This window comes from Sesamum indicum, linkage group LG10, assembly GCF_000512975.1.
Source record: "Sesamum indicum cultivar Zhongzhi No. 13 linkage group LG10, S_indicum_v1.0, whole genome shotgun sequence".
Lineage (NCBI taxonomy): Eukaryota > Viridiplantae > Streptophyta > Magnoliopsida > Lamiales > Pedaliaceae > Sesamum > Sesamum indicum.
This window is the reverse complement of record NC_026154.1, coordinates 15,485,068-15,511,138: the sequence shown is the minus strand read 5'-3', so window position 1 is coordinate 15,511,138 and position 26,071 is coordinate 15,485,068. Positions and strand designations below refer to the sequence as shown.

Genomic DNA, 26,071 nt, shown 5'->3' with positions numbered 1-26,071 from the left:
TTATTTAAAACAAAATAAGTGAAAAGGAAAAAATGGAAAGACCGACAAGTACAAAAGTATGAAAATTAAAAACAAAGTCAAAGTGGTCCATATTGGAGGTAGTTGGGCAGTAGAGCAATTATTGTAGTTCGAGTACATTATATCAACATGCGTGTTTTTTAAGTTGGGCCCACAAATGGCCAGATATAAATAAAACCTGGCCCAACTGAAGGGGTAGAAATATTGGGCCTGTCAGCCCAAAACATGAGCAATATACGATTGGGCCAACATGCGGCCCAATTGAACCTGGGCCTCCGTAGTCAGATGAATATTGTCTTCTTGGAGAGGTAAGCCCATAGCATCCACACACACCACGTTTGGGATATCAATTCCCTTTTGTATCTCTCTCACCTTCTCAAGATATTTTTCATTGCCTGATGCAATTGCAACCTGCAATGCCACGTCACATTCAATTCAAATTCCATTTTTTCGAATTAAAGTCTACCCAATAACATTTATCAGGTTATTGATGAAAATAAATTAAAAAATGTATTTTTAGTTTATATTTTATATTTTTTAAATTAAGGGAGTATTTGCGAAAGCTTATGCTTTTAGAGAACTACTTTTTTTTAATAAAAATATAAAAATTGTAGTAGAATCAAAAGTGAGTAGTGTTTGGTAAAAAAAATACTTCTAAAATAAGTTTAATTGATAAAAGACCGTTTTGTTTTCATGTATTAAAATATTTTTTCTTAATATTTCTACTTGTCTTTAGTTAATAATAATTAGCAAAAAAATAGTATATTTCATTTCAATCATTATATCCTTTTTTAAATATTTGTCATTTATATTATTAAATATTCATTGCTAATAGAAAAATTGAAATTTAATATTGCTCTCGTTATGTAATGTAATTGTCCATTTATGTACAATAAATACACTTGCATGATTGCTAAAAATATATATTTTTTAATTAATAATAGTAATTTAATTTTTTTCTATGATATAGGCATTATATAAAATAATATAGAAAATAAAAGATTAAATATATGAAATTATACATTTTATTAATATTAAATTATTCAAATCATTTGAAAATTTTTATATCAAGTTTATATAAGCAATTTTAAAAAAGATTTTAAAATGAGGGTATAATAGTTCAAAAAAAAGAAGTAGAATTTAAATACAAAAAAGGCTGAAATAACGAGAAATACCCCAAACATACTTATAACTTTTGGTTTAAAAATACTCTTTATAATAATTTTAAAAGCAAGATTTGACATTTCAAATATTTCGAAGTGTTATACGAAAGCCCACTTTTCTAAAATTCCACCAGATGCTTTCGTAGTTGATTTATAGAAAAACTTAAAAACCGCTCCCTACCAAATTATGCGATAAAATTATAAATATCAAATTGTTTTTTTAAATATTTTAACTTTACTTTTTCTTACTTTTTATTTTTGTTTTCAAGCACTTTCAAATTTTATTACTATTAAACTTACAACTTTATTTACAATTTATATCCAGCATAAAACATAAACTATTGCCAACATCTCCTTAATTATTTAAAAATATTCATTTCATCAAAGTTTATTATGCTATTATTAGTCGATGTAGCTTTTATTTACATAGTAGGAAATAGGGTGAATAGCAATTTACTTTTTTATGATATTATAAATGGGAAAATTAATTTTTTATGAAAAAATTAGCAATTTACCACTATGCTTTTTAACATAATACATACCTCCCTGTTTAAATAGGTAAATTGCTTCATTTTAAAAAAAATATAGAAATATAAATTGTTGTATATTAAGAAATAGGGAGGTGTGAAAAGGATTGCTTGTATTTTTCTCGATGAAATTAAATATCGATTTCTTTTGAGTTAGAAAAAAATAATCAACATAAAAAGTAAATTATATTTATTTTGTAATATATTTGATGATCATATCTAAATAAAAATTTGTCAAAGGGGTGATTAAGATTACAAAGTAGAGCAAAATTGACTGACCAGAATAATGGGAAGAGACGGCAAATTCAGATCTTCACGCACGTTCTGAATAAACCTCTCGAGATTCTCCTTGTACGTCTCCGCGTCCTGCTGGGAGTACGTATCCTTCTCCCCTTGGTACCAAAGCAGCGCCCTGATTTCCCCGCCGCTCGCCGCCGCTTTCGCCCGATTCACCATACTCTCGTACAAGTACGTTCCGCGAGCCCACTCCCTGATCGGAGTCCCGGCCACGGCGCAGGGCACCAGCCCCACGATTCCCACGCGCTCCTTCACCGCGTTGGCGAACGACATCCCCGGCCCGACCCCGCAGGTTCTCTTGGAGTCAATGTCGTGGTGGAGAGGCTCGCGCGCCACCTCCCAGTCTAGTTGCGAGCTGAGGCGGAAGATACTGGAACTGTCGGTGGAGGAGTCCGGCGGCACGACGCCGTCCCATTGCTTCGTGTGCTTGTCAACGCCGCCGCGGCCCGCCATATTGCTCTGGCCCGATAATATGAAGATTTGTTTGGTTGGGTGGGCTTCATTTTTCTGCGTCGTGTTTGCAAACTCCATAGGTATTATTTGAACAATGGCTTTGCTTTCTTCCAAAGCATAGGGGTCGTTCTTATAGTTCAAATTGGGAGGCATGCTTGTCTTCTGAATGTATTTTCTATTCCATGCAAAAATATGCTGATTGAATCTTTTAGGGATAATTACATTCCCTACTCTTGAAATTTAATTAAATTATGCATAATTTTTTTATGATTCAAAAAATTACATCTAACGTTTTTAAAATTTGCTTTCGTCTAATAAATAAACCTCTTTATTAGTCAAAATTCATTAAATTTATTAATATTAACAAAAATAAGTAAAAACCTAAATTTACCGTTGACTTATTATTGATTTATTATACGTCAAATAAATCTTTTTATAATCAAATTATCTCGATACGTCTTACGCGTTAATACATGTGAAGATGTATCTTTACCATTTTTAATCGAAAAAAATTGTTTGACCTGCAATAAGTCACTAATAAATCAATCGATGATACATATCAATTTTCATTCACTTTTTTTGTTAATATCAGTAAATTTAGTGAATCTTGACTAACGGAAAAGCTTATTTGTTAAATGAAAGTAAGCATCAGGAGTGTTAAATGTAATTTTTCAATTCACAGAGAATTTAGATGTAATTATACCAAACCTCAAAGGAGAGGAGTGTAGCTATCTCTTTTTTCCTATTGCAAATTTTATTTCATCTTTCATCTCATTAATCGGATACTGATTCACATGTATAAAAATAATATTATATAATTTATTTTAAAAAAATTATGCACTCAATATATTTATGTAAAATAAAATAAAAAAAATATAGTATAATTTAAAATAAGAAAGTCAATGATAGCAAAAAGAATAATAAACTCCATTTGCCTCCTTTCTCCTTTCTCCTTTCTCCTTCCTCCCCCCTCCGAACTGAATAGTTGACAAATCCACCTCTCATTTCAATTTCACTTAATCTATTGATATAAAATATGTGTGTTATATTATAGATAGAAATTTACTAAAAACTATAAAATTAAACATTAGTTGACTTTTAGCAAAGTTGTCTTATGAAACGTGCAAGCTTCACCTTGGCATGCTGGAAGATTTTTATTTAAATTAGATTCAATTATAAAATAAATATGGTATAATTGTTATGTAATTAATTATTATTTTTAATTATACATCAATTACACTAAAAAATATATTGCACTTACGATAAAATTAATTTAATTTTGTCAAACTCAATTGAAATTAAAATTTATCTGCTATATAATGATAAAAGGAAAAAAGTCAATAAGACAATCAATAATTGTGTTAAATTATTGTCTGTCAGTTACCAATGTTAAGAGAGCCATTCATGTCCAAACATATTATATTACCTTAAACAAAATTATTTTATTAATTAGTCAACTCACAATATTTTCATGCAAACACCATCGCTTTTACGCCAAACTAAAAATTGAAAAAAATAAAAAACTTTCAAGTCAAACAAAACCTACCAATAAATTTTCGAATCCTATAAATTTATTTTTAAAATTAACTACACTTACATCCTAATGCCCAAAATTATTACATCCAATCCAATTAGGTGGTCTAACCTACTCAAAAATCCAACTTGCACGACAACCTGAAACAAGTTGCTTAGAAATGCACAAAGCCCAAGAGGAAATAACCTTCTGGTGGGCTAGACTTCAAGCAAACGGGCTCATCGAATATGGACTATGTCTAGGCCTGCTGGCCCAAGACATTGGTGCTGACGGGACAACTGAGTCGGCTACATTTTTAAGACATTAGCATGCATCAAGTGTGAAGACGCCCACATAGATTGTGATGACGACGAACCAGGATCCTATGAAATTTCGAAAAACATATCCCTTAGGTATCTTATTCCTTGGAAGATTCCATGAGCAACCAGGATTTCATAAAGGTTTCTGCTGATGGTCCCAAACTTCGAAGAGACTTATCATTAAGTAACTATCAACCTGAGTTCCACGGGAGCCTACCTACGCATCTATTAGGAACAACTACTATAAAGCCCAGCCCTTCTCCCTTGGTGTAGGTATAAATGGCAATGGAGCCAGTTTGGGGCGGGTTTCCCCGAACTCGAGACCCGCCCCAAATAATCTCACGCCGCCTAGCCTCTTTAAATCCCCAACCCTCCAACCCGACCCATTTTGCCCCATCTCTTCCCCGTCCCGTTAAAAATAAATTAATTATTGAATTAATTGAATAATTAGTGAAATTAAAGATGAAATTGGAAAAATTATTTTTATTATTTTATTCTTAATTTTGTAAGTGTCTCAAATTATGTATTAAAAATAACTATAATTTTAGATGTAGACAATTTTAATAAGATATGGTTTTCAATCTAAAATTAATTATACTAAGTAGTTGTTCATCTAAATTATTAATTTTCTCATTAAATAATATTATTTGACGATCTACAAATAATACATTCAACTAATTTTTTATTTTCTGTATTTTTTATATATAGTTAAATATATGCAAATTTTTTTTAAAAATTTACATATAATATCATAATTTTATTAATAATGTATTGCATATGAATAATAAATAATAAAAAATATATAAAATATTAGTTGGGGTGTGGGTTTGGTTCAGACCCATCATGTCCCAACCGAATAGACTACCCACCAAAACCTGCCCCAAACGGGACTAGTTCGGGTTGGGGCTGATTTTTCAGGGCTAATTGCCATCCTTAGCTATAGGGTGACGTTTTTTTCATTATTCACACAAGTAATCTTCCTAATACGCATCCACCTTCCTCAATTATTTCACTATAACTCCTTATTTCAATTTTATGTCTCTTTCTTTTAATTTTAATATTAAAAAATCATATACTGACTTAAGCATTAGGATGCTAATATTCCTTTTGCAGGTCCCCATTTTATGCTCGTAAATGAATTCTGCTAGATAGATCCCAAATTCGTGGATTGCCCACTATGTGTGACTTTTGCATGCATTAGACCCATTTAAAAATGCGAAGTTACACTATTTCAAAAAAATATATATTTAACATTATATGTACATTACACTTTGAAAATTCATCGTTTACTACTGATCCTCTTTTGTTATGGCTTAGAGAAAAATTGCTAATGTTAGCAAAAAAATTACATAAAATTTTTAATTTTTTACCCTCACTTAACATTCTAATATAATAATTTTATATTTATTAGAAAAAAATTAATAATGTTATATCACTCCATATATATATACATCACATTCATCCCTTTATGAATATAAGAATATACATGAATACGTTAAATAAAGAGCAAAATTTATGTAAATATTTTTGTTATAGTAAGCATTTATTGTTCGAGCCCCAATAAATGGGTGAACTTAATTTTAGGAAAAAGTATCATCTATATTTTCAAAAGGGTATAAATGTAATTAATTTTTATTTTTTTAATAAATTTTTGCTCCGGTTTAAGCCGCCAAATGCTCCAAAGTCGAAAGCATGAGACGATTGGGGCCTTGGTTCAGTGTTATACAGACTTGGTTATACTCATTAAAGTGAAAGGGTGTGGTTCTTAATTAAACGGATTAAAAACAAAATCTTATAAAATGCATGTAAAAATTATAAGACATTAGAACTTATAAATCCATTTTAAAGAAAATTATCGAATTAATATCGTATAAAATATTTTGAAAAAAATTATAAGCGTACTTAAACACCCTCTAAAATCATGTTTCCCGAATTCATGTATACCACAATCTTGGTTTTGCTGCAATTGAGTGAGAATAAGGATTTGTAATAGGGGAACGGTTTGCAAGCAATCTTCAATGTCAATAATGTTTTGCCTACCTATTCTAACGTAGGTCTAGTCCCAACTCATAATACCACAAATATAATACTTTTTATATAATTATTATATTATTTAATTAAAATAACCAAACATATGACAAATATATCACGTGTCATGAGATTGGTTGAATTTAACAAGACTAGATAAAAACTTTTCAATATGTGTGAAGCCGATCTTTGTATTTAGGGATAATCACGCTCACCTTCCCTGAAAGTTTGGTTGTAATTACACATAAAATTGCTATTGTTTGAAAAATTACATTCAATACTCCTAACATTTGCTTCAGGCTAACAAATAAGTTCAGTTGTTAGTCAAAATTCATGAAATTTGCTAATATTAACGCAAAACATGATAAAATTTTCAAATTCAGTGAATTTTAACTGAAAGAGAGACTTATTTGCTAAATTGATGCAAACCTCAAGAGTATTAGATATAATTTTTAAAACCATATGAAATTTATGTATAATTACACCAAACCTCAGGAAAAAAAAAAAGGTTCAGTTATCCCTTGCATTTAACATGCACAACTAAATAAGGTTAACTAGTTATTTTGGCCTTGTCATTAACTTTTGGAGTCAAACAAGAACAACCCCAATGAAGAGCATCAACATAGATACACATTGCAATTGCACAGATCAATCTTTACAATCCTAAAGCTTCACAACTAATTCCTAGGACTGTTATCCTCCCATCCAGTGGGAGAAGAGTGTATGAACTGTGAAGAGAGCTATATGGCTTAAGAACGGCCAAAATTACCACAAAACGAGCCACAAGAATGAGAAAACAGGCAGTGTTAACAATTTCCAGAAGCCACAAAATGACTTACAACTCTGATGGTCCTCAAAACTGATCCATCCGACAGAAGTTAGATGCCAAACAAGATGCCAAAAAACCAGCAAAAGGCACCTGCAAATAGCATTAGCTTTTTAGAGGAAATATACTACCATGCATTAAAATATAGATCTGACCCACACACACTGATAAGTTTCAAGTTGAACAAATCTTTCAATTCCAACATGACATGCAATCATCTTGGGTTTCCTCCATGAGGCGTAAATCTAAGTTTATATATTATGCATAAAAATTCCGAATAGTCTATCAATCTAATGAACAAGCTAAATGTTCTAGCATAGTCATATATACATCTAATGAATTGAGAAGTTGGATGTGGTAGAGTAATCAAAAGTATCCTTGCTACAAGAACGCCGGCAAACAAGATCAATCTCCACATGCTAAACAATTAAAAGAACAAGCTAAAAAATGATTTGATTTAAGAATCTCCGAACCCACTGCTTATATCTTAAAAACACTTAATAATGCATTCTTTGCCGCAAAAGAGGGGGGGGGGGGGGGACAAAACAGCAATTCCAGCCAATATGCACTCGAAACCTCAAAATCCTTCTTCAATAATGTTCTTAAATTCTGTTTAGAAACAGTCTCCAGTGTCATAAAAGGGATAAGGACATTTCTAAATTTCTGGGAGGCTTTTGCATCACAATGTGATTATTTTTCCATCATTTGCCCTTCAGGCATATTTCAAGCTATATTCATGAAACAAGTCGATTTATGTCATTTAGTACTGAACTAAATTCTAATCAAGCAACCTAAAATAATCTGTACACAGGACTTTTCCACTTCTGACAAGAAATTTGAATTTGTGATATGACTTGTCCTGATGACATTTCAATATGAGTTCTCCATTTGAACTCATTCATACAAGAACCAGCCACATGTTAATGGAAATAACTCCTACTCACGCAAACCTCCACATTAGGGCAGTAGACAACAATAATAATTTCTACTCCAAGTAAACAATCCCTCTTTTATTTTCTATCTAGTTTTCAGCTTCTCTTTTCCTCATTCCATGTTGGGTTTCTTTTCATCTTTGGCATAATATTCTGATTGAACAGAAATAGCCACCATAGGCATATTTTATTGGACCAAAGAGGAAAGAAACCTGAGCTATGGCTTGCATAGCAATAAAATTATCACTTTAATCATTTTGAGAGAAAACAAACGAATATTCAAGTTTACATTTAAGCTGTATACTGTTTTAATTAGATTATCATAGAACTGACTAAAGATGCACAGTAGGCTGAGCTAGGCTAGCCCAGCCCAGGACCAGTTTGAACCAATAAAAAAATAAGCTAGGTTGGCCCAGGCCCACTTGGGACCGGCCATTGAAACCTAGGACCAGCTCAACCCAGTATCGCAGGACCACCTGGTCCTGAGTCGAGCCTGGGGCTAAGCCTATTGGGCCATTTTTTTTTATAATAATAATGCATGGCATATGAATTTTATTTTGTTCTCCTAAACTAACTATTCAAGTAGCTTTTTTATATTTATGGAACTCTAAAAATTATTATAATTATTGTTCTACTTCTAAATTTTTAGTACTTTAATTCATTAATATATTTTATTTATTTTTTTCAAAATTTATTATCATCTAAGTTCATTATATAAAATTAACTATTATTTTTCTAGTTATGATTTATTGTGTGATTTAATTTATTATTTATTGTATTTCATAATTCTACAAAAAATTTAAGTAATTGTTCAAAAGAAAATTTTTATTTCATAAAAAAATAAAATAGTCAATTCGTGCTTGATCTAGGCCTCAACGGGGCTGATTCACAAGCTGGGCTTGGGATTATAAATGGACCTAATTGGGGCCCATTTAAAAGGCCCAAGGCCGCCCCAGGACTAGTCATGAACAGTAGTGGGCTGGTCCTAGGCCGGACTTTTCTAGCCTGGTCCATGCTAGTAATGAGCTGGCCAGGCCCATTGTGCACCTTGAAAACTGACTATCATTTTATAGATATTCATGTCTTATGCAGGAGTGTTATATGCAAAATTTTTTAAAAAAAATGTGGAAATGGCCCATATGAGGAATTAAGTGCCAAAAAGGGAACAATTGAAGTCTATATGTTTGATAAAGAACATATATTCTTGTTCATTTGAGGTAACCTATAACTCTTGGCTTTTTCACAAGAACAAATTTGAAAATATGAGACTATATATTTTGTACGCATCACAAACAACAAAAGTGAAACAGAGGAGAGAGCAACTATATTCAATAGACATGACTTGTTTGCACTTCGCCGCATGTGTCATGAAGAAAACCATACATAAATCAAGTATGGTAATAACATAGTCAAGCAAATAAGCGTCCTGCCACTACGAGAAGAGAGAAAGATAGAGAGAAATATATATATAGGGGTGTATCTGTGTGTATAAAGAGGGATATAAGAGATTACAGTGAGTCTATTGGATCTTCTTCTCCTTCTTTGAAGGCAACGGAAGCTTTCGCAGTATCTTATCATCAATTTTCCGATATTGTACCTGAGCTATATTATACACAGCACTCAGCTTGTCATCGATTGGCTTTTGGTACTTGTCATACAACACTGGCAGTGAGAAACTAAGAAGAACATCTGTCATAATAACAATGCAAAAAAATCCCCACATTACTTATGTAGACCAAAAGAAAATATAGCATTTACTAGAATCCAGACTTACCTATGTAGACCAGCGTAAAAAAGCTGAAAAGACTGCCAATGTAGGAAATAACCAACAAGAGTATAGCAACCTAATAAACAAAGCCCATCAAGGTTCAGGCACAAGATCCCCCTCAATCAGCAAAGGCACCACAAGGGTTAGTAAACAAAGCATAACAAGGAGGAGAACAAAAATTATAGCACCTCAGCAAAGAGTCTCAAGTTTCCACCAAATGCAATGTCGTGTGCAATTGCCAATACATAGTTTACCCAAACTCGCATCTCATCAGCAGCCCTCAGAGCACTCTCTTCAGTAACCACGAGACTAGGGAGGGGCGGGAGAGGTCTAAATCATAGAAACAGTTTACTCAATAAGTTTCCATAACCCATCAAGTAACTAAAACCCACAAAACCCATTGTTGAAATTGAGTAACACAAAGTAGAAACCTTTCCGTAAGAGCCATCAAGTGATGTCCAAAGTAAGTGCAAAAATAATTACTATCAGTAGACTACTCTGAAAACTTAAGCATACAACAATTAAGATACATTAATTCATCTACCTGTTAAGAAGTGATGCAGATTTACCCCAAAAAAACAAGATTGCTACGAGCAACAATAAAACGTTCGATATAAACGACAGTAAATTGTATCCAGCTATCTCGAACAGGAACCAAAGGGCAGTTGACCCCACAAGAAAAGCGACGCTCCGGTACCATTTCCTCCACAACAACACGTCGGCAACTGCATCACCAAAAATAACACAATTATCATAGTCGAAATGTTGGAATGGATCGATACTAGATTGAAATCACGTACTACATGAAACCTTTGCAGGAGTAATTATAATCTGGATCATAAGTGTGCAATATCGTACCTGCACCACCGCCTAGAGCGAGATGGACAGAGAACCGACTAGATTCTACCATGGCGATTAGGGTTTCTGAAAATTGAAGCGGAGAATTTTCAGAGAATAGGGAGGGAGAATTTGGAGAGGGAGATGATAGGAATTTCGCAATTTCACTGTGAAGTCTGAAGTCCCAAAGACTCCAAACTAGATGCCGATTTTCCTTTTTTCTTGTCCAACTTTTTCTTAATTTCTTTAAACAAAATAAAAAGTAATATTTAGCGTTGGTAAAATAGTTATATATTAAAAAATTTGACAAGAATGTGGTAACATAGTTTTATTTTCTAACAACATACTTAATTTGAATTGGAATATTTGATATAATTATAATTTCGTAATTCCTAGATGTGAAAGTAGATAATTCAAATGGTTGAATAGCAATTTATTTCCCTGTAATACTGAAAATGGGCACGTTATTTCCTATGAAAAAAATATAATAATTTACCCCTTTATATTTTTTAAAATGAAGCAATTTACCTCCCTGTATAGGGAGGTAAAAATGCTTTATTTTAAAAATCATGGGGGGAGGGGGTAAATTGGTGTGTTTTAAAAAATATAGGGAGGTAAATCATAATTTTTTTTATAAGGGGGTAATTTACTCATTTGCAATATCACAAGGGGGTTGCTTGCATTTTTCCTGCATTCAAATTCATAATATTTTTTTTGTTTTATAATTCATATTATAAAACATTTTAAATTATATTTTATCGATAAAATAATAGCATATTAATGAGTATTAAATTTCATAAGTGCAGATGTAATTGTCAGTTACCCCTTCAAAATGAGATGGTCTTGGTATTTATGGACAGCTCCCACGGCCTTTGGGAGGAGATCAAACCTCTATTGACTTGGAGGGGAATAGCTATCTATTAGTCGTCTGAATCCATCTTAACCCTGGCATATGAGGATATCATCAATAGATAGAATTATCTCCATGGATAGGTATAGTTCTTTACGAATAGATCCATTATATTTGTACAATCTTTTATGATAAGGTCATCTGAAAGTCTTTAACAAAGTTGTTGAGAGGGTGATCAGGCAAATCTACTGAGGACTCGGGTATCTTAGTTGACTTGATGCTTCAGACAGCTCGTGCCACATTACCTTCTTCCCATATTGGCGTCTACTGATGCCACTGAGGTGCGGTGTGGAGGTTCATAAGTTTGGGCCTAGCTAGTTGAGATTGGGCTTTCATTCAAGTTAAAGTCTTTGAGCTTGCAGCAGTTTACTGGACCTGCCCTTATAGATCATTTAGTTTGCTACTTCAGCCTTCTCATTGCCCTTGGGATTTTAGGTGCACAAATTTTAATATATATATATATATAGTTGTTTGGAAATATTTTTTTAAGTCATTATTTAGATTACTTTAATATAGAATTGTCTAAAATACTTTATTCAAATTCTTATTTCAATCCAAATTCTCAAATACTTTATAGGCAACCTTTAGTTGGTTGAACATAACGGATCTAGTGAAAGATTATTTCAATATGGTTGGATAAGACTGAATCCCCTATAATTCGATGGGGCGTCCTCAATGGTTGAAAGATCACCAGATTCAACGAAAAATTATATCTTAACGGTTGGAGACCAACAATTCCTAGGGGGGATTGAAGTTCGTTACAAATAAGAATATCTTCTCGAAATAAGATGCCTCCTGAATTTTGGGGGAGGTGGTTAAGAAGACACTTTCTCCCAGCTGAGGTCAAGTTCTTAAAGTTTATAGATTGCTTTCTGGCTAGAAACATTACGTATATCCAAGGGGGCCGTTGATCCTTATCTGATTTAGGAAGATGTGGGATCTTACATGGATGCCATCTAAACCACCCACTGATGCATATGATATGAACTTTGAATTTGGGAAGAAAATTTGATGTACCTAAATTTTCTTGTGGGCTTGTGAGGCGTTCTTGAACTTAGACCCTCTGAAATTTGAGTCGGTTGGACCTCTCATTTAGTCAATTCATTTTCTGAGGGCACATTTTGTAAGATTTCTGAGAACTCACCTACACTGGGCTCCTTGGGGGCACCTTGGGTCTTGAATTGATTTGTGCTATTGCGATCTCTTTCTTTCTTTTGGACTATTTTAGATTAACCCATTTCTATGAACATCAAAATTATGATATAGTTATCATTTCTATTAAAAAAGAATTCTACAATTAGATGGGATTGATCTCAAGGTAAACGACACCTTTTTGGGCCTTGGTTCATAGCCCAAGAGGGTCAAACCGGATAGGCTCAACATTCGAGCTTGCTTAGGAACCCAATTTGATGGGCCTCCACAAAACCCAGCCCAAAGAGAACGTATCCGGACTTTAGCATTTACATTTTACAGTCTACCAGAAACGGGGAGAGTAGGAGGGAACAACGAAATAGAAAGGAAAAAGATCCTTGAAATCGAAGAGATCTTCAAAACCAAACCAATCAGTAGTAGAATCAGGAAATTACAGTGAAAACAATCAAAATCAGAAGAAATTAGAGAAGAAGAAGAAGATGCTGCCGACCTCTTCATCAGCGAAGGTCCGTCCGGGCCCTCACGCCCGGCCCAATTCTCTCTTCCCTCATTACCTCCGCAGAATAGTCAAGGTTTCGTTTCCCTCTTCCCTTTCTCGTCGTCTTCTTCACAAATTTACATGCATATGTAATTGAAATATTGTTCCAATTACAGATCTGATCTTGATCGTTATGGTAAAATGTTTTAATCGATGCCTCCGAATTGTTGTCTCATTGCGTTGTGATGAGGTGTTGTTGCGTTCGCGTCTTGTATGTGGTTCAGGACGAGAGATAATGGAATGAATGGAGGATAATGTGAGAAATGTTGCCGAGTATCACGACATTTGCATTGTTTTTTTTTACCCCCTTGGTTTAGATGAGACGAATTATTTGTTACTAGAAGTAGGATTTTGCCGCACTTGATCCTAAGACAGGTAGTAATCCCGAAAATTCATACTCTAATTGGTAGCTAACCGCAGGCAGAGATGAGGGACTTTCGGCAGTAATAAAATTTTATCTAAATGGGAACAAGTTAATTTAATAATTTGGTTTAATTTCTTCCTCTGGTCAGTTAAAAGCAAAAAAACAGTTAAGATCTAAGTTTATATTTCTCCGCATTTTATCTTGTATTGAGCTCTGAATACGAGTTATTGCTGGATCTAACAATTTCCATCACTTTTCTATTCCTGTTGGAATGAAAATGTTGTTTCTTACACAATAACTGAGAACCTGAACTTTGAGGTTGTCATTGCTCATCAGCTTGATCACAGTCAATAAGTAGAAATATGAACTTCCTACTATGAGTTAATGAGCTTTCCATTGATTGTTTAACATCCTCCCCACTTCCTGGCAAGAAACTGGAATGAACTAATCAAATTTACATAGTTCTAAGATAATTCTAATTGCATTAGGTACCCCTTGTTTGGTCATTAGTTGAGTGGACAAGGAGAGGAATACATTCTAATTGGATTTGAGGGTCTAGTTCTATTGAAGGTTTTGTCGACCACATTCAGTCTCTTAGCGACTCATGTTACATAAATTCCTTTTATGTTTCTTTTCCTTTATGCTATGTTGTCTAACTTTTGGCTTACAATAGACGTAGCCATTATTGGTGACTGACTGTATGATTTCTAGAATTTCGCCGTCATTATTTTCTTTTTGCAACTAGTAATTTTTTCCAGAAGCCTAATGGAAGAAATGTGTTTCATGGTAGTCTACTTAAATCTTAATAATTTTCAACAGATACAGTTATTTCATTTCCTATGTTCTCTCAGTGACACCAATTTCTTTGGGTGGTTCAATGCAGTGGCAACAAATGGACATTGAATATACTTTCTGGCAAATGCTTCACCTATGCACTTCACCGAAAGTCGTGTGGGTATCCAGCTTTGCAAATTATTATAATCATTCCTATGTGATGTATTTTCTTGTGATCTTTAATTCTGATCCTCACAATATTGTTGAACCGTCCTTATATATTCCAGCTAAGCCCTCTGGACTCTTGCACTTCTTTCCTGGTTTTCTTAGACTAGTATCACCTGTTGATTTCTTCAATTATATTGTGTGAGAGACAGAGTTTGTGAAATATCCAACTTCATACCATACTACAACTGACAAGTTGATGAAAGGCGAATAGTCCTTGCTATGTGTGATACAGAAACTTACTTTTGTTATCAGGTTCCTAGTATGCCAAGAGACGAAAAAGTTCTCTCTTGTGTCTTTTTCCCTTTAATAAAAATTAGCAATCATCCAGGGAATTCTTTTAGAATAAACATGTTGTTTGCAAGCAATATCATTCTTCCACGATATTAGCATACATTAGGTTTTAGGTTGCTAGTTGACCTTTTCATGTTATTCTTGTTGTTTCTGTTGACGTTTTTTTCTTAATTTCTCGGGTTTCTAATGATATTATTTCTATATTTTGCATGTGAAATGTATGACAATGCAGATATCAACATACCAAGTATCACAAGCGTAAGTCTTCTAGGGAAGCCTTGTTCACCTTTTGGAAATAAATTTCCATATTTGTTGTGCTTTCTTTTGCTATGACATCTTTTTTATTGTTTCTGATGACTAGTCTTTTATAGGTTTACTATGGGTTTAAGACGTAATAAGCATTGTTTTATTGCCATTGCTTGATTAAGTTTCATGGTTAGATAAATATTACTGAATCTTTCCAGAGTACCAACATGCCAATAATTCATCATGTATACTAGCAGTATTCACCTCATGCAGATTTTACAAATTGCATCTGCTAGATGGTTATGACTCTATTGCCAATGGAGTCATTATTCATTCAGCGCCATGCCAACCAAAACTATTGTTTCCTTTCTCAGAGCACTTCTAAGTTATCCTTGTCAAAGATGAATTAGTCCATGTAATCATTTTGAACTTCTGTAAACATCAGCTGCCAAGCCAGCTTCTATGTAGAACGGCTCTTAGGTCATTCTTTCGAATACTATGGTACATCTTTCTCCTGCATAGATAGCTGATGCCTGAGCTTCTCTTTTTGGGAATATCAAGTTTATCATTCTCCAAATTTGATTTTTTATTGCTGATATTGAATACTATATTTTTTCCTAAAACCATGGTAGCAAAATGTTTCTTCCCTAGATTGGAAAGTATAATAGTTTTACTATCTATTATCTGAAATTAAGAGAGTATCATTTGCTATATTTGACTGTTTTTTAAGTTTTAGCTATTAATGACTTCCTACCTGCTCCGATCCTTCCCCCCCCACCCCAAAATCTTCGGTTGTGCAGAAACAAAGAACCAGTGGGCACGTGATGATCCTGCATTTGTTGTCATATGTAGTCTTCTGTTGTCAGTTTCAGCGATGGCTTATTGTGCTGCGTAAGTGTCTTCTATACTTCTCTGTTATGGCTGCCTTAATGATCTAGGTATTGATCAGCCTCCTAGGCAAGCCTTCCTTTTAGAAAATTTATAATACTGAAAATTTGTTACAATATGTAGGAAATCTAACATTGCATTCCTACAAACACTTTATTTAATTATACTTCTGAATGGATGAATCTTTTCTCTGTTTTTTCTTTCACAGTAGATTCGTGTGCAAAATAGTGGTTATCTCCCATATGTAATTACCTTCATTTATTTGTTTCAGGTACGATCATAGTGCAGGGCATGCTGTTTTCGTAGTTATTTCAGTATTGCTCTTCCATTTCCTCTTATCAGGCGCAATTTTGGCTACTTGTTGCTGGTGAGGACAAACAAGAATATGGATTAAAGATGTTATGAGTGGTTGCACACAGTCCTATTACTTAGCTCAAAATTTTTTTGGCATTTCAATTAGGCAACTAAGTTCTGTGAATGTCTAGCTCTTTAATTAGTGCTTCAGTCATTTAATTTCTTTTGGAGATACTAACCACCGTTCCAGGCTAAAAGTTCTAATTACATACGTGCAATATAAAATTTATGCTTTAAATCATTGAATTATAATTTAGGCCTTCTCCCAGTTGTGGAATTGATGGTCAGCCTGCTAGAAAACCAAGGTCTTAGGGTAAAATGAGGAAATACTCTCCACACAAAATCTGTAGAAAACGGTTACTACAAAGGACATTTTGACACCAAGGTTTCCTGTTCTATGCACCTTTTATATAGGTCACATATATATTGTAGATATGTCTGAAGGAAAAGTGAGTTTAATAGTCTCCTGTTCGCATAATTTTTGTAACCATTCTTCCAGGTTTTGAGTGTTACATGACTTGCATGCATGTTTTACATGTAATGAATACGACTTGCTAAAAGTTGAAGTACAGGATAATTCAGGATCCAAGATCCAAAAGCAGCTCAGGAGATAGTTGTTCTTTCCACTTTCTCTACTTGACCCTGCGAAATAGTCATGGTAAAAGTATCAAACATAGAGTGCTTTCGACTGAACTTGGTCCCACGATAATGCTGTATTACTAAAAATGAGGAAGGAGGGAAGATGAAGTTACATATTTTTTAACACTTTGTCCCATCAATATGCCATATTTCTGAGTTTTGGTTGTAGAATGCAGTAAAACAGAGAGCTGAGGCAATCTCTATAGAGTGATGTTCCCGGGTCAACTGTTTTTCTCAACATGTTTAACATAATTCTGCCCTTCAAATTCTAAGTTTATTTTCATGTATTTTGTGGATAAGTACCCACATTTCTCTGAGAAGCGAACATTGTATTATGGTTCCATTGCTATGCATCAGAGGCCTCCCCAAAGCAACTGGAGCAGTGTCCTATTGATAAATTAATGCTGGGCCACTGCTGGCAAAGTGATTCTTTGTCATATTTGCATAATGCTGAAGACTTTGACCTAGTTAATGTGCTTTCCTTATAGATTTCACTATTGTATAATGAACATTTATTTGGCAAACTTATTCCAGGTTCTTCACTAACAATTATCTTCGAGAAGAAGCTCCAAACAGTCATGTCGTGGAGCAACGGGTGGAGTGGCAAGTTTCATCCTGTTCTGGTTATATTTTCTGAGTTTATCCGCTTATCCCTTGTGCCTGGATATTTGGTTACACTGCCTTTTCTCATGTCACTGCATTACTATGTCTAGATTTGTGCTCCGAACTATGGTTTGTTTGCTAACTTTATCTTTAACCTTGTGAAGGTTGTATGCCTTTGATGTGCACTGCAACTCTTTCTTCCCTATGTTTGTGCTGCTTTATGGTAAGTGCAAAGTGGGAGCTCTTACTGGAAATTGTCTCCAATATACGGTGCCCAGCTGCTAATGTCTTTGCTTTTGTGGCAGTCATTCATTATTTTTTATCACCTCTGCTGGTGGCTCATGGTTTTGTTCCTGTATTACTATCAAATTTGCTCTTCATGGCAGCTGCTTCATACTATCATTACCTAAATTACTTGGGCTATGATGGTGAGACAATTTTCTGTTGAAGCATTATCATTTCTTTCATTTGTTTAATGGCAATGAGTCAAGGACTTGGTATGTGTCCTTTCCTTGCTGGAATAGGCTACAAAACCTGTAAACTCTTTGAGTGTTGTGTGGAAATATAATACTGAATTTCCTCTTGCCAAAACTACAAAGTTGCACCACTAGTATCAGTGTTACCTTTGTATGCCATAGCTGTTGGAAGGAAGAGTGCTTAGCATTGTACCTCACATCCGTACTGCAATAGGATCAATGTGAAATAAAGTTGACTGAAACTTGAGGATCTGAAATTTCACGAAAGCGGTGCTTGTTGAGATTCTGTTGTATACTTAAAAGATGAGAGGTCTTTTGCTTTCTTCTTGCTGCACCTAGATTGATCCAAATGTGTTCTGATGTTCCGTTTAAGTGTCCAAAAGTTTCTTAGCGTATGATAAGTTCTACAGAAATTGGAATAGTGAGGTTTTTTCCACAGAAATTGGACTTTGCAAATAAACTGGTTATTTAGTTGTTTGTACTCCTGGTCAGTGAAGGAGGACTTCCATCAAGCTTACAGTATTAAATACTGGGATGAGAAAGTTAAAAACTCCAAAAGATTTGTTGAATGAATGCTGATAAGCTCTTTAGCTACGGAGGGCCATTTCATTTGTGTAAACATGGAGCAAACTATGCATCCGTAGACTGAAAATACACCCTTCACAATAATGATTCTATGTATCTAGGACCTTTCTTTATACTAATTCATCTTTCGTCTATCATGCAGTATTACCCTTCTTGGAGAGGACCACTTTGTTCCTGTACCCAATTAGCATCGTCTTTGTTCTGTCCCCTATATGTAAGTGTCACCATACAAGATTGTGATATGCATTCGTCTTGTTTCATACAGAAATTTATAGTTGCTCTTTGTTTGCAGTAATTCTAAGTGGCTTCAACCCATCAAGATATTTCATGAACATGTACTTTAGTCGATTGGTATAGATGCAGCTAACACTTACCTCAGGAAGTACATCAGGACCTAAGAAGATCCTGTGAACACGAGGACCATTGATACTTGTTCATTGCATAAATTTGAGGAACAGGATTAGCTTGGGGAAAAGCTGCATTGGGGCATTTTGCTACTGGTGAGTGAAATTGTAATTGAGCGGAGGGGCCTTGAGTGCTTATCTCCTCACCCAGAAAGTGAGTTACCGTAGAGTTTGTGTAATGATTTTTGGTTAATGATTCACTTGCAATATAACAGAAAAATACATTGAAGTTGCCATGAAATAGTCAACTCACTTTCAGTACCTCCCAATAGTTTCATCTCAGCAGATACACATTAAACAGGGACATTTCTGGATTATGCCTTTTTTGTGGTAAATGTTAATCATTTTCGTTGCGGTGGAATCTGGTTCGTGATTGCACCTGTTAGCAAAGTCTCCATGTGAAGAATGCCTTAACCACTTTAAAGTCTGCCTGAGGTTCTTGATGCCTGGAAGTTTTCCAAGGAAACTAAAGTTTGTTTACCCAAGGGCGGCTCTCAAACAAGGATTAAAAGACCACTCCCTTCATCTACAACCGACAGGCCATCCAATAACCACCATACTAGGCCAACTTACAGCTGAGATAATTGAAATGTAGGTTACGTTCATCCAACAGATTCTGCTGCGCTTGGTATGGATTGAATAATGGTGTCAGGACTTCTTTTCCCGTCTAGATTCTGCTCCGCTTGGTATGGATTGAATAACGGTGTTAGGACTTCTTTTCCGGTCTAGATTCTGCTCCGCTTGGTATGAATTGAAACCACGGTGTGAGGACTTCTTTTCCGGTCTAATTGGAAGAAAACCAGGGAAATCTCCGATATCCAGCCATATTATTTTCCACCTAATGTTGGGCTGATAAATTTTCCAAGACAAGGAGTTGAGCATCTCCACTTACATGTCAAGTGAATATAAATGGGCACAGGGAAGAAAATGGAGAAGAAATCCTCTGGTGTAAGAGGAATAATGGAGGGCTATTAAATAGCTCAATAAGTTTTATCTTCCTAAGTAAATTAATTGGTAGGAAAAAGTTCAAACTTACAAACAAACACTCATGCTTTTGTGCACTTTTTCCGTTTAGAGAAGAGGGAACTTGGATGCACATGCATGAATTGATCACTCAGCTTACAATTACTTCGCAACAAAACATACAGGAAAACGCAGCACTATTCACCCAAAACGGAGATTCATACTCACAAAAAATAGCAGTACGCCCATAAAAAGTTGGATTTCAAATTGGAGGAGAGAGAAATGATTACATTACTAAATCTAGATATAAGGTGGCTCCTATTTGGTACCTATGCCCGCGGAATGCAAGTACACGCGACACGAGCAAGAATTCAGGCCAGCGCAGCCAGAAATGGTCTTATAGACATGCGTTGACTCCTAAACGATCACACAAGTTATAAGATTGAATTAAGATTAAATTGGACAACGATTTCAAATGCACTAAGGGCTGGCCTAGACCTAGTTTAAAAGATGTCTTTCACCACGACATAGAATATATTTATGGTATCAACAAGCAAATTCCAATGTCAAAGGTCCAGTATAACCCAAAGCAAACAAGTGCTTGGAATTGGTTGAACTTACTTTCAAATACGTCTTATGTAACTACAAAAATATGCAAATAAGGTGAAAAGTGACGAGAAGCGATCAATGTTAACAATAAATCTTGTTTCCTACAATTCAGTTTTTCAACAACTAATGTAATGTTTGGATTATGACAAAGTCAGTGACTTCTCGGCCAGATTTAAGTATGGTTAGTGACAGGTAAATATTTTTTTTCTCCTAGCCTCAAGAAGATGCTCTTACCTGGGACATGAGTTATCAGTAGCACATGTGAATATCATACTTCCCTCCTCTTGGAACTAATGGTACTAGTTCAGTAGATCCCAACTTCTTTGCATGTGCGCCGGCAATGGAGCAACTAACTTAATGCTTTCCGTTGCTGCAGTATCCAGGTCTGAAATTCCATTTCTATGTTGCAAGGCCAGTGAAATATTGGGTAAGATCATCTCTTTGCAGTGAAGATGAAGACGAAGTTGTTTATCAGATATACTTCCAATTTCCGAGTCGAAGCCAACAGTATCATGTTGAACTTCTGATATTTTGTTGTGCCATCTAAGGTCTGAAGCATAAACCAAGCGGCTTCCCAATCTCTTGTGAGCTTGCCAGCCATACTTGTAGTCTCCAACTATAGGTGTCCCCAATACTTCAGCACAGTGAACACGGAGCTGCTCAATGATCAGAGGTGAAGGCAAAGAATCAGTCTCAATATCCTTATTCGCTTAAGTTAAATAATGGTTAAAAAAGAAGACGCAATTGATACTGCAAGAATCATTCATGATTAATATCCAAACCTGATGTTTTCTTCCAGTAAGTGGCAACAGCTCTAACCATGTGTAACCTGCAATTTATCACTTTATTGGAAGTAGGAAATAAAATCTTCTGAAAATTTTGTCAGTAAAAAGTATATAATAACTCATCCAACTTCACTGAAGAAGAGAAGTAAGCACAAATCTTCAATGGTGATTTTAAGGGCCATTCTGTTGAGAGCATAAGATGATATATACTCAAAGACAAATCAAAAGTTATAAACCATCTTTCTTCTTCTCTGAACCGTGAGTAGCCCTACTAGTTTCAATAACCATAAAACTTTAACATGAGATGTTTCCTAAGCCCTTAACATGGTTTTTGTTACAACAGCACAAGGCAAATATTAGGCCTTAAAAAAAATAATTTCGTCGGTGTACACATTTTATCATAAGTTGCTTCATGAAAGGATTGGATTATCAGATATAGCATCTTAGTACAATGAAATGCTTTCAATAAATGCATCAAGTAACTAACATATCCAGTACAAGTTTAACTAAACCATTATTCTGTATCACCTAATACTTGTTTTTCTTTAATTTTCTTTTCTGGTAAGGCATATTTATAGGCCAATAAAATGTAGTAGATCTTTGTAAATAGTCATCAGCACAGTTTAAAAGGTTGATCTCCCTTGGAAGTTATTATGCACATGCATGCAGGAATAGAAGATAAACCAAACAAGGCAACAGAAACCTTGGAGCTCAACTTATACAAATTTCTGAAACAAGCATGAGAAACCGACCACATGGTGAAGATGCTATAACTCGATACTCTGTCACAGCATGCTGAGCTGACACTGTCTTGGTAGTATCTACTACAGTAATTCTCTCAGATTTTCCATTGTCAATTACCACCTGAATAATAGGAGAATCGGAAGAAACAGATTAAGGGCCAGCATGCTTCAGTTTTTCGACAATCTAACACCCCAACATGATAAAGTAATTGACGCCCTTTTTACAGAATGAAGGTCAAGATACCAAAGTACTAGGCAACTGAAGCAGCATTAATCAGCACTAATCCCATTAAGTCGTGATTACATAATTTGGATGGATGTTACCAGCTTCTCAGAACTAATTACTTTTTTACTGGTAAGAAATTATCTTGGTTACTAGGAAAATTTTCATAGGATAGTTCTTACAAGTTATGTATGACAGAGATCAGAAAAGGCCATCTTCATTTGCAAATGAATCCACAATCATGATAATTAGAAAGTTCCAAGAGACCGCTAGCACAAGAGGTTTTAATTAAATCTTCAAAGCCAGTGTATATACTACATTTTCAAAAACTTCAACTATAATTTAGAAAAATAAACTTCAAAATAATTCATCTTATGTGGTAATTCAGGTCCTTTAGACAATCCTTCCAGGTTTAGACCATCCAAATCATGTAATGCTAGAGATCTTTTGTCAAATGAATCATAATTCCTACACATATAGAGCTTTCCAGTAACTGGCAAGATTGACCAAAAATTCAACGTAAAGAACACACTGACAGGAAAAATAGCAAAGACTATTTTGTTAAGAGTTGAAGACTTCTATGAAAGCTTCTAAAGTGGAGTAAGATAAATGACACCTTTCCCAAAGGCACAGAAATCAATCCTTCTCGACGGCGAGGAGATCCAATGACTAAGGCCCAATACCTCTTCTGAAGGATTTTTTTACTGTCAGGAACCTGTAAGACAGGAAACGATGATTCAGGTATGGGACTTATAGTAGATAGCAAAATACTAGTTGTTGGACAGATACTTTCTTATTTAGAAAAGATTATAGAACAAGAACTACTATGAATTATTTATAAAATTACCCACATCATCTGATGCGCCAAAAGTTTTCTCCCGAAAAATAGAATGCAGGATGGTAGCGGTTAACTGTGTCCTTCCCATCACTAATATACCACTGCTGTCTCTATCAAGTCGGTGCACCTATTTACCAACAAAAACGTGCAAAAGGTAAATGGCTGCTTGCTAGACCAAAGAAACAGTCAAACAGGACAAATTGACATACTTAAAGATAACAGGTAAAGCTCTTTTCTCCCAGAAAAGCTGCAAAAGATAAAATTCATGGTAAAATTATTGGAAACCAAACACAAAAGTTTTGGCCAGTATCTCAAAAGGATAACTCCTAATTGATCTCATTTCAATGAGGTAGAGTGAAACATCGGGACAGTGCTAAATCCAGTGTTTTCATTAACAATAAAACAAGCCTATGTGTAGCAAACTGTGCCTTTAAATGCACAAGTATAGTTTATAGCATCAATTCAAAACCAAGCTGCAAATTTCTCAAAATAGAAAAAATAAACAATGACTGGGGTAAAGATATATTCTATGAAAATAATGTCTGCATAGTCCAATACCATGAAAATACAATTTCCACATGTACTACTAAAATGTTAAAAGCAATCTTGCATATTAGTATTTATTTCTTTGTGTTTTGATGAAACAGCACCCTCCCAAAACTACTACTCAGCATATCAAATGACTTACCTTGAATGATAAAATGAGCAAAAGAAAAGAAAATAAAGTTGAAGAAAAAGATCAACAAACATTAGCATTATATGTGCAGTAAAATCCTAGCTTTTGCCAGCCATTCGAAAAATATTATGGCTCTTCGTGCCAGAATACATAAGATACTTTCAGCATGCTGCAAGGTTACACGAACCAGGCGCGTGGTTGAAGTTTCCAGACATCATACAATCCGAGCAAAAGCAAACCTAGCAGGCAGCTTGGTGGACTGCCTTATATGTATACACACAACACATAAGGAAAACGTAACATGAAAAGAGACTTTAGAACTCACCAGGCGAGGTGACTCTGCATAATCATATTTCAAATACTTGGCAGCTAATTCATCTAAACTTCTCTTTATCCCAATGCCACCCTGAAAAAGAACTTTGTACAAGATGAGGGCACATGTCCTGCAATCACAGAGAAAGCAATGAACATCTACTTATACCTGTACAGGCATTCCAGGCGGTTTATTGATGACAATTATGGCTGGATCCTAAAATAATGTATCTAGAGGTTAGGTTTTCCCCTCAAGCATAATACATACTACATAAAAATATTTGCTAGCTGCATAACAGACAGACTACAAATTTATGGACCTTGATACCTTATACAACTCAAGACTCTTGACAAGTTTCAATTCTTCTTCATCGGAAAAGCTCTGAGATACTGCTGTTGTTGAAGGAGACTTTCCATCAACAGATTTTGGAAGCAATATTCTATCACCAATATCCATCAGATCTTTAGCTCCTATCTTTAGATATCATTAAATATAACATAAGATCAGCTGTGCAGTTGGAGGCCATATTTGTCCTCAAAAACCATCAACAAGAACAATATCAAATTTCATAAATTGTGAATAACTATTTTACCCTTCTTGGACGCTGTTCTTTAGTTTCAATATTGGAGCACTCTTTTCGAACCTGAAGCAAATCATAATAGGAGAAAAGGTATGATTGTCAACACACACTTGTTAGCATGCTTATTTAAGAATTAGTGCTTAGGCAATAAACATAAAAGGAGCTAGAGCTTGGCTCATTTCAAGGTCATATGTGTATAAGCTTGGATTTTAAATCATATGATCTAACAACACTTGGTCATTCATACGCAATTGTTAAAACAATAATCACACAAACTTGGCATGTTTTTATTGCTACTTTACGTCAATATACATATATAACAATTTAATTGATTTCAAATCCTCTATCAACTTTCATTCTCTAGTACTCCCATGTTAATCAAAATCGTGTTATATTGTGATGCTTTTTTCAAACATACTAGCAGCTTTTTTTTCTTTTTTCCTGATAAAAGCTGAAAATAGAAGCATAAATCTCTCGCTTCAGAAAAACAATCCTTATCTAGGATTCATCTGCACCCCGAAATGCTTGATAACGTGAGCCTGTTTATATTCCCGCGTAACGGTGAAATGAACCTGTCTTAAGCGAAAGAGTTTCTGAACAAGAGACCTCGGGAGATGAGGGCAGCACTTAACAATCCACTTAAGAGCCGTCATGCTTGAGTCGGTTGGCTCGCCACACAGCTTCTTTCCAATCGAAGAACCGTCCACGGCGGGGTCAAATGGAGGCAACATCAACCATCGGCTATCATTTTTTCCTTTTCCACAGTTCTCCCCGTTGGTAGCGGCAGCGGTGGAGCAGTAGTATTGCTGTTCGGAAACCGTCTTGGTTAAAATTCCTCTGACGCTGGACGCGGCGGCGTTGTGCCGCCACAGACGAAACATTTCTCGGCGGAGAAGTCCCTCCGCCGTAAGTTAGGGTTTTAATTTTGGGGTTTTGAATTTTTCAGCGGAGGCGCGTTTTTATATTCGACTTCCAATGGCACGTGGCTTTATCTACAACTTATTCAGTTATAACAATATATTTATTTACTCCAACATTGATATTATATCATATTAAGAGTGGCTATATTAGTTATATATACGATAAGATTATTTAAATATAAATTAAAATTTTGGAGAAAAATATTCCAAACTAACTCTATATATAAAAATAAAATAAAATATATTCAGATTCAATAAAAAATAATTTAAAATTAAAATTAAAATTA

The 26,071-nt window shown here is 34.7% G+C and overlaps 4 protein-coding genes across 7 annotated transcripts; 1 reads left to right on the top strand and 3 right to left on the bottom strand.

Annotated features, from left to right (window-relative positions):
* LOC105172835 (probable carbohydrate esterase At4g34215) lies at positions 62–2,689 on the bottom strand. The gene is made up of 2 exons (XM_011094411.2): positions 1,988–2,689; positions 62–429 (listed from the first exon to the last, which is right to left on the bottom strand). The coding sequence occupies exons 1-2, from the start codon at positions 2,609–2,611 to the stop codon at positions 232–234; spliced, it is 822 nt and encodes a 273-aa protein (XP_011092713.1). The 5' UTR covers positions 2,612–2,689; the 3' UTR covers positions 62–231.
* LOC105172695 (reticulon-like protein B11) lies at positions 6,874–10,885 on the bottom strand. The gene is made up of 6 exons (XM_011094237.2): positions 10,704–10,885; positions 10,390–10,570; positions 10,034–10,175; positions 9,852–9,921; positions 9,590–9,766; positions 6,874–7,238 (listed from the first exon to the last, which is right to left on the bottom strand). The coding sequence occupies exons 1-5, from the start codon at positions 10,753–10,755 to the stop codon at positions 9,597–9,599; spliced, it is 615 nt and encodes a 204-aa protein (XP_011092539.1). The 5' UTR covers positions 10,756–10,885; the 3' UTR covers positions 6,874–7,238; positions 9,590–9,596.
* On the top strand, positions 13,062–19,403 carry LOC105172693 (protein unc-50 homolog). The gene is made up of 10 exons (XM_011094234.2): positions 13,062–13,316; positions 14,530–14,597; positions 15,172–15,197; positions 15,986–16,076; positions 16,345–16,440; positions 17,601–17,669; positions 17,834–17,892; positions 17,975–18,097; positions 18,873–18,944; positions 19,023–19,403. The coding sequence occupies exons 1-10, from the start codon at positions 13,224–13,226 to the stop codon at positions 19,085–19,087; spliced, it is 762 nt and encodes a 253-aa protein (XP_011092536.1). The 5' UTR covers positions 13,062–13,223; the 3' UTR covers positions 19,088–19,403.
* Positions 19,640–25,821, bottom strand: LOC105172694 (RNA pseudouridine synthase 4, mitochondrial). Of its 4 annotated transcripts, XR_848677.2 has the most exons (11): positions 25,437–25,821; positions 24,877–24,927; positions 24,612–24,758; positions 24,453–24,500; positions 24,297–24,377; positions 23,309–23,422; positions 23,074–23,172; positions 22,244–22,355; positions 21,489–21,535; positions 20,941–21,362; positions 19,640–19,983 (listed from the first exon to the last, which is right to left on the bottom strand). XR_848677.2 is itself a non-coding variant. In XM_020697262.1 (10 exons), exons 1-10 carry the CDS (start codon positions 25,743–25,745, stop codon positions 21,006–21,008), a joined length of 1,296 nt encoding a protein of 431 aa, XP_020552921.1. In that variant the 5' UTR covers positions 25,746–25,821; the 3' UTR covers positions 20,696–21,005. The 4 variants fall into 4 exon arrangements, 3 of the variants coding, with proteins under 3 accessions (XP_020552921.1, XP_011092538.1, XP_020552922.1); XM_020697262.1 differs by lacking the exon at positions 19,640–19,983 and having other exon boundaries at positions 20,696–21,362; positions 24,612–24,723; positions 25,471–25,821; XM_011094236.2 differs by lacking the exon at positions 19,640–19,983 and having other exon boundaries at positions 20,696–21,362; positions 25,437–25,820.

Excerpts from the sequence above, each read along its gene's own strand:
- LOC105172695 (XM_011094237.2), bottom strand. The coding sequence starts at position 10,755 with ATGGTAGAATCTAGTCGGTTCTCTGTCCATCTCGCTCTAGGCGGTGGT. Across the intron at positions 10,571-10,703 it reads CGCTCTAGGCGGTGGTGCAG|TTGCCGACGTGTTGTTGTGG; the intron begins GTACGATATTGC and ends TTGGTGATGCAG. Across the intron at positions 10,176-10,389 it reads TCTGCATCACTTCTTAACAG|ACCTCTCCCGCCCCTCCCTA; the intron begins GTAGATGAATTA and ends TCTATGATTTAG.
- LOC105172693 (XM_011094234.2), top strand. The coding sequence starts at position 13,224 with ATGCTGCCGACCTCTTCATCAGCGAAGGTCCGTCCGGGCCCTCACGCC. Across the intron at positions 15,198-15,985 it reads ACATACCAAGTATCACAAGC|AAACAAAGAACCAGTGGGCA; the intron begins GTAAGTCTTCTA and ends TCGGTTGTGCAG. Across the intron at positions 18,098-18,872 it reads AAATTACTTGGGCTATGATG|TATTACCCTTCTTGGAGAGG; the intron begins GTGAGACAATTT and ends TCTATCATGCAG.
- LOC105172835 (XM_011094411.2), bottom strand. The coding sequence starts at position 2,611 with ATGCCTCCCAATTTGAACTATAAGAACGACCCCTATGCTTTGGAAGAA. Across the intron at positions 430-1,987 it reads CGTCTCTTCCCATTATTCTG|GTTGCAATTGCATCAGGCAA; the intron begins GTCAGTCAATTT and ends GTGGCATTGCAG.
- LOC105172694 (XM_011094236.2), bottom strand. The coding sequence starts at position 25,745 with ATGTTTCGTCTGTGGCGGCACAACGCCGCCGCGTCCAGCGTCAGAGGA. Across the intron at positions 23,173-23,308 it reads CTTTTGGCGCATCAGATGAT|GTTCCTGACAGTAAAAAAAT; the intron begins GTGGGTAATTTT and ends CCTGTCTTACAG. Across the intron at positions 21,363-21,488 it reads TTACTGGAAGAAAACATCAG|CTCCGTGTTCACTGTGCTGA; the intron begins GTTTGGATATTA and ends ATCATTGAGCAG.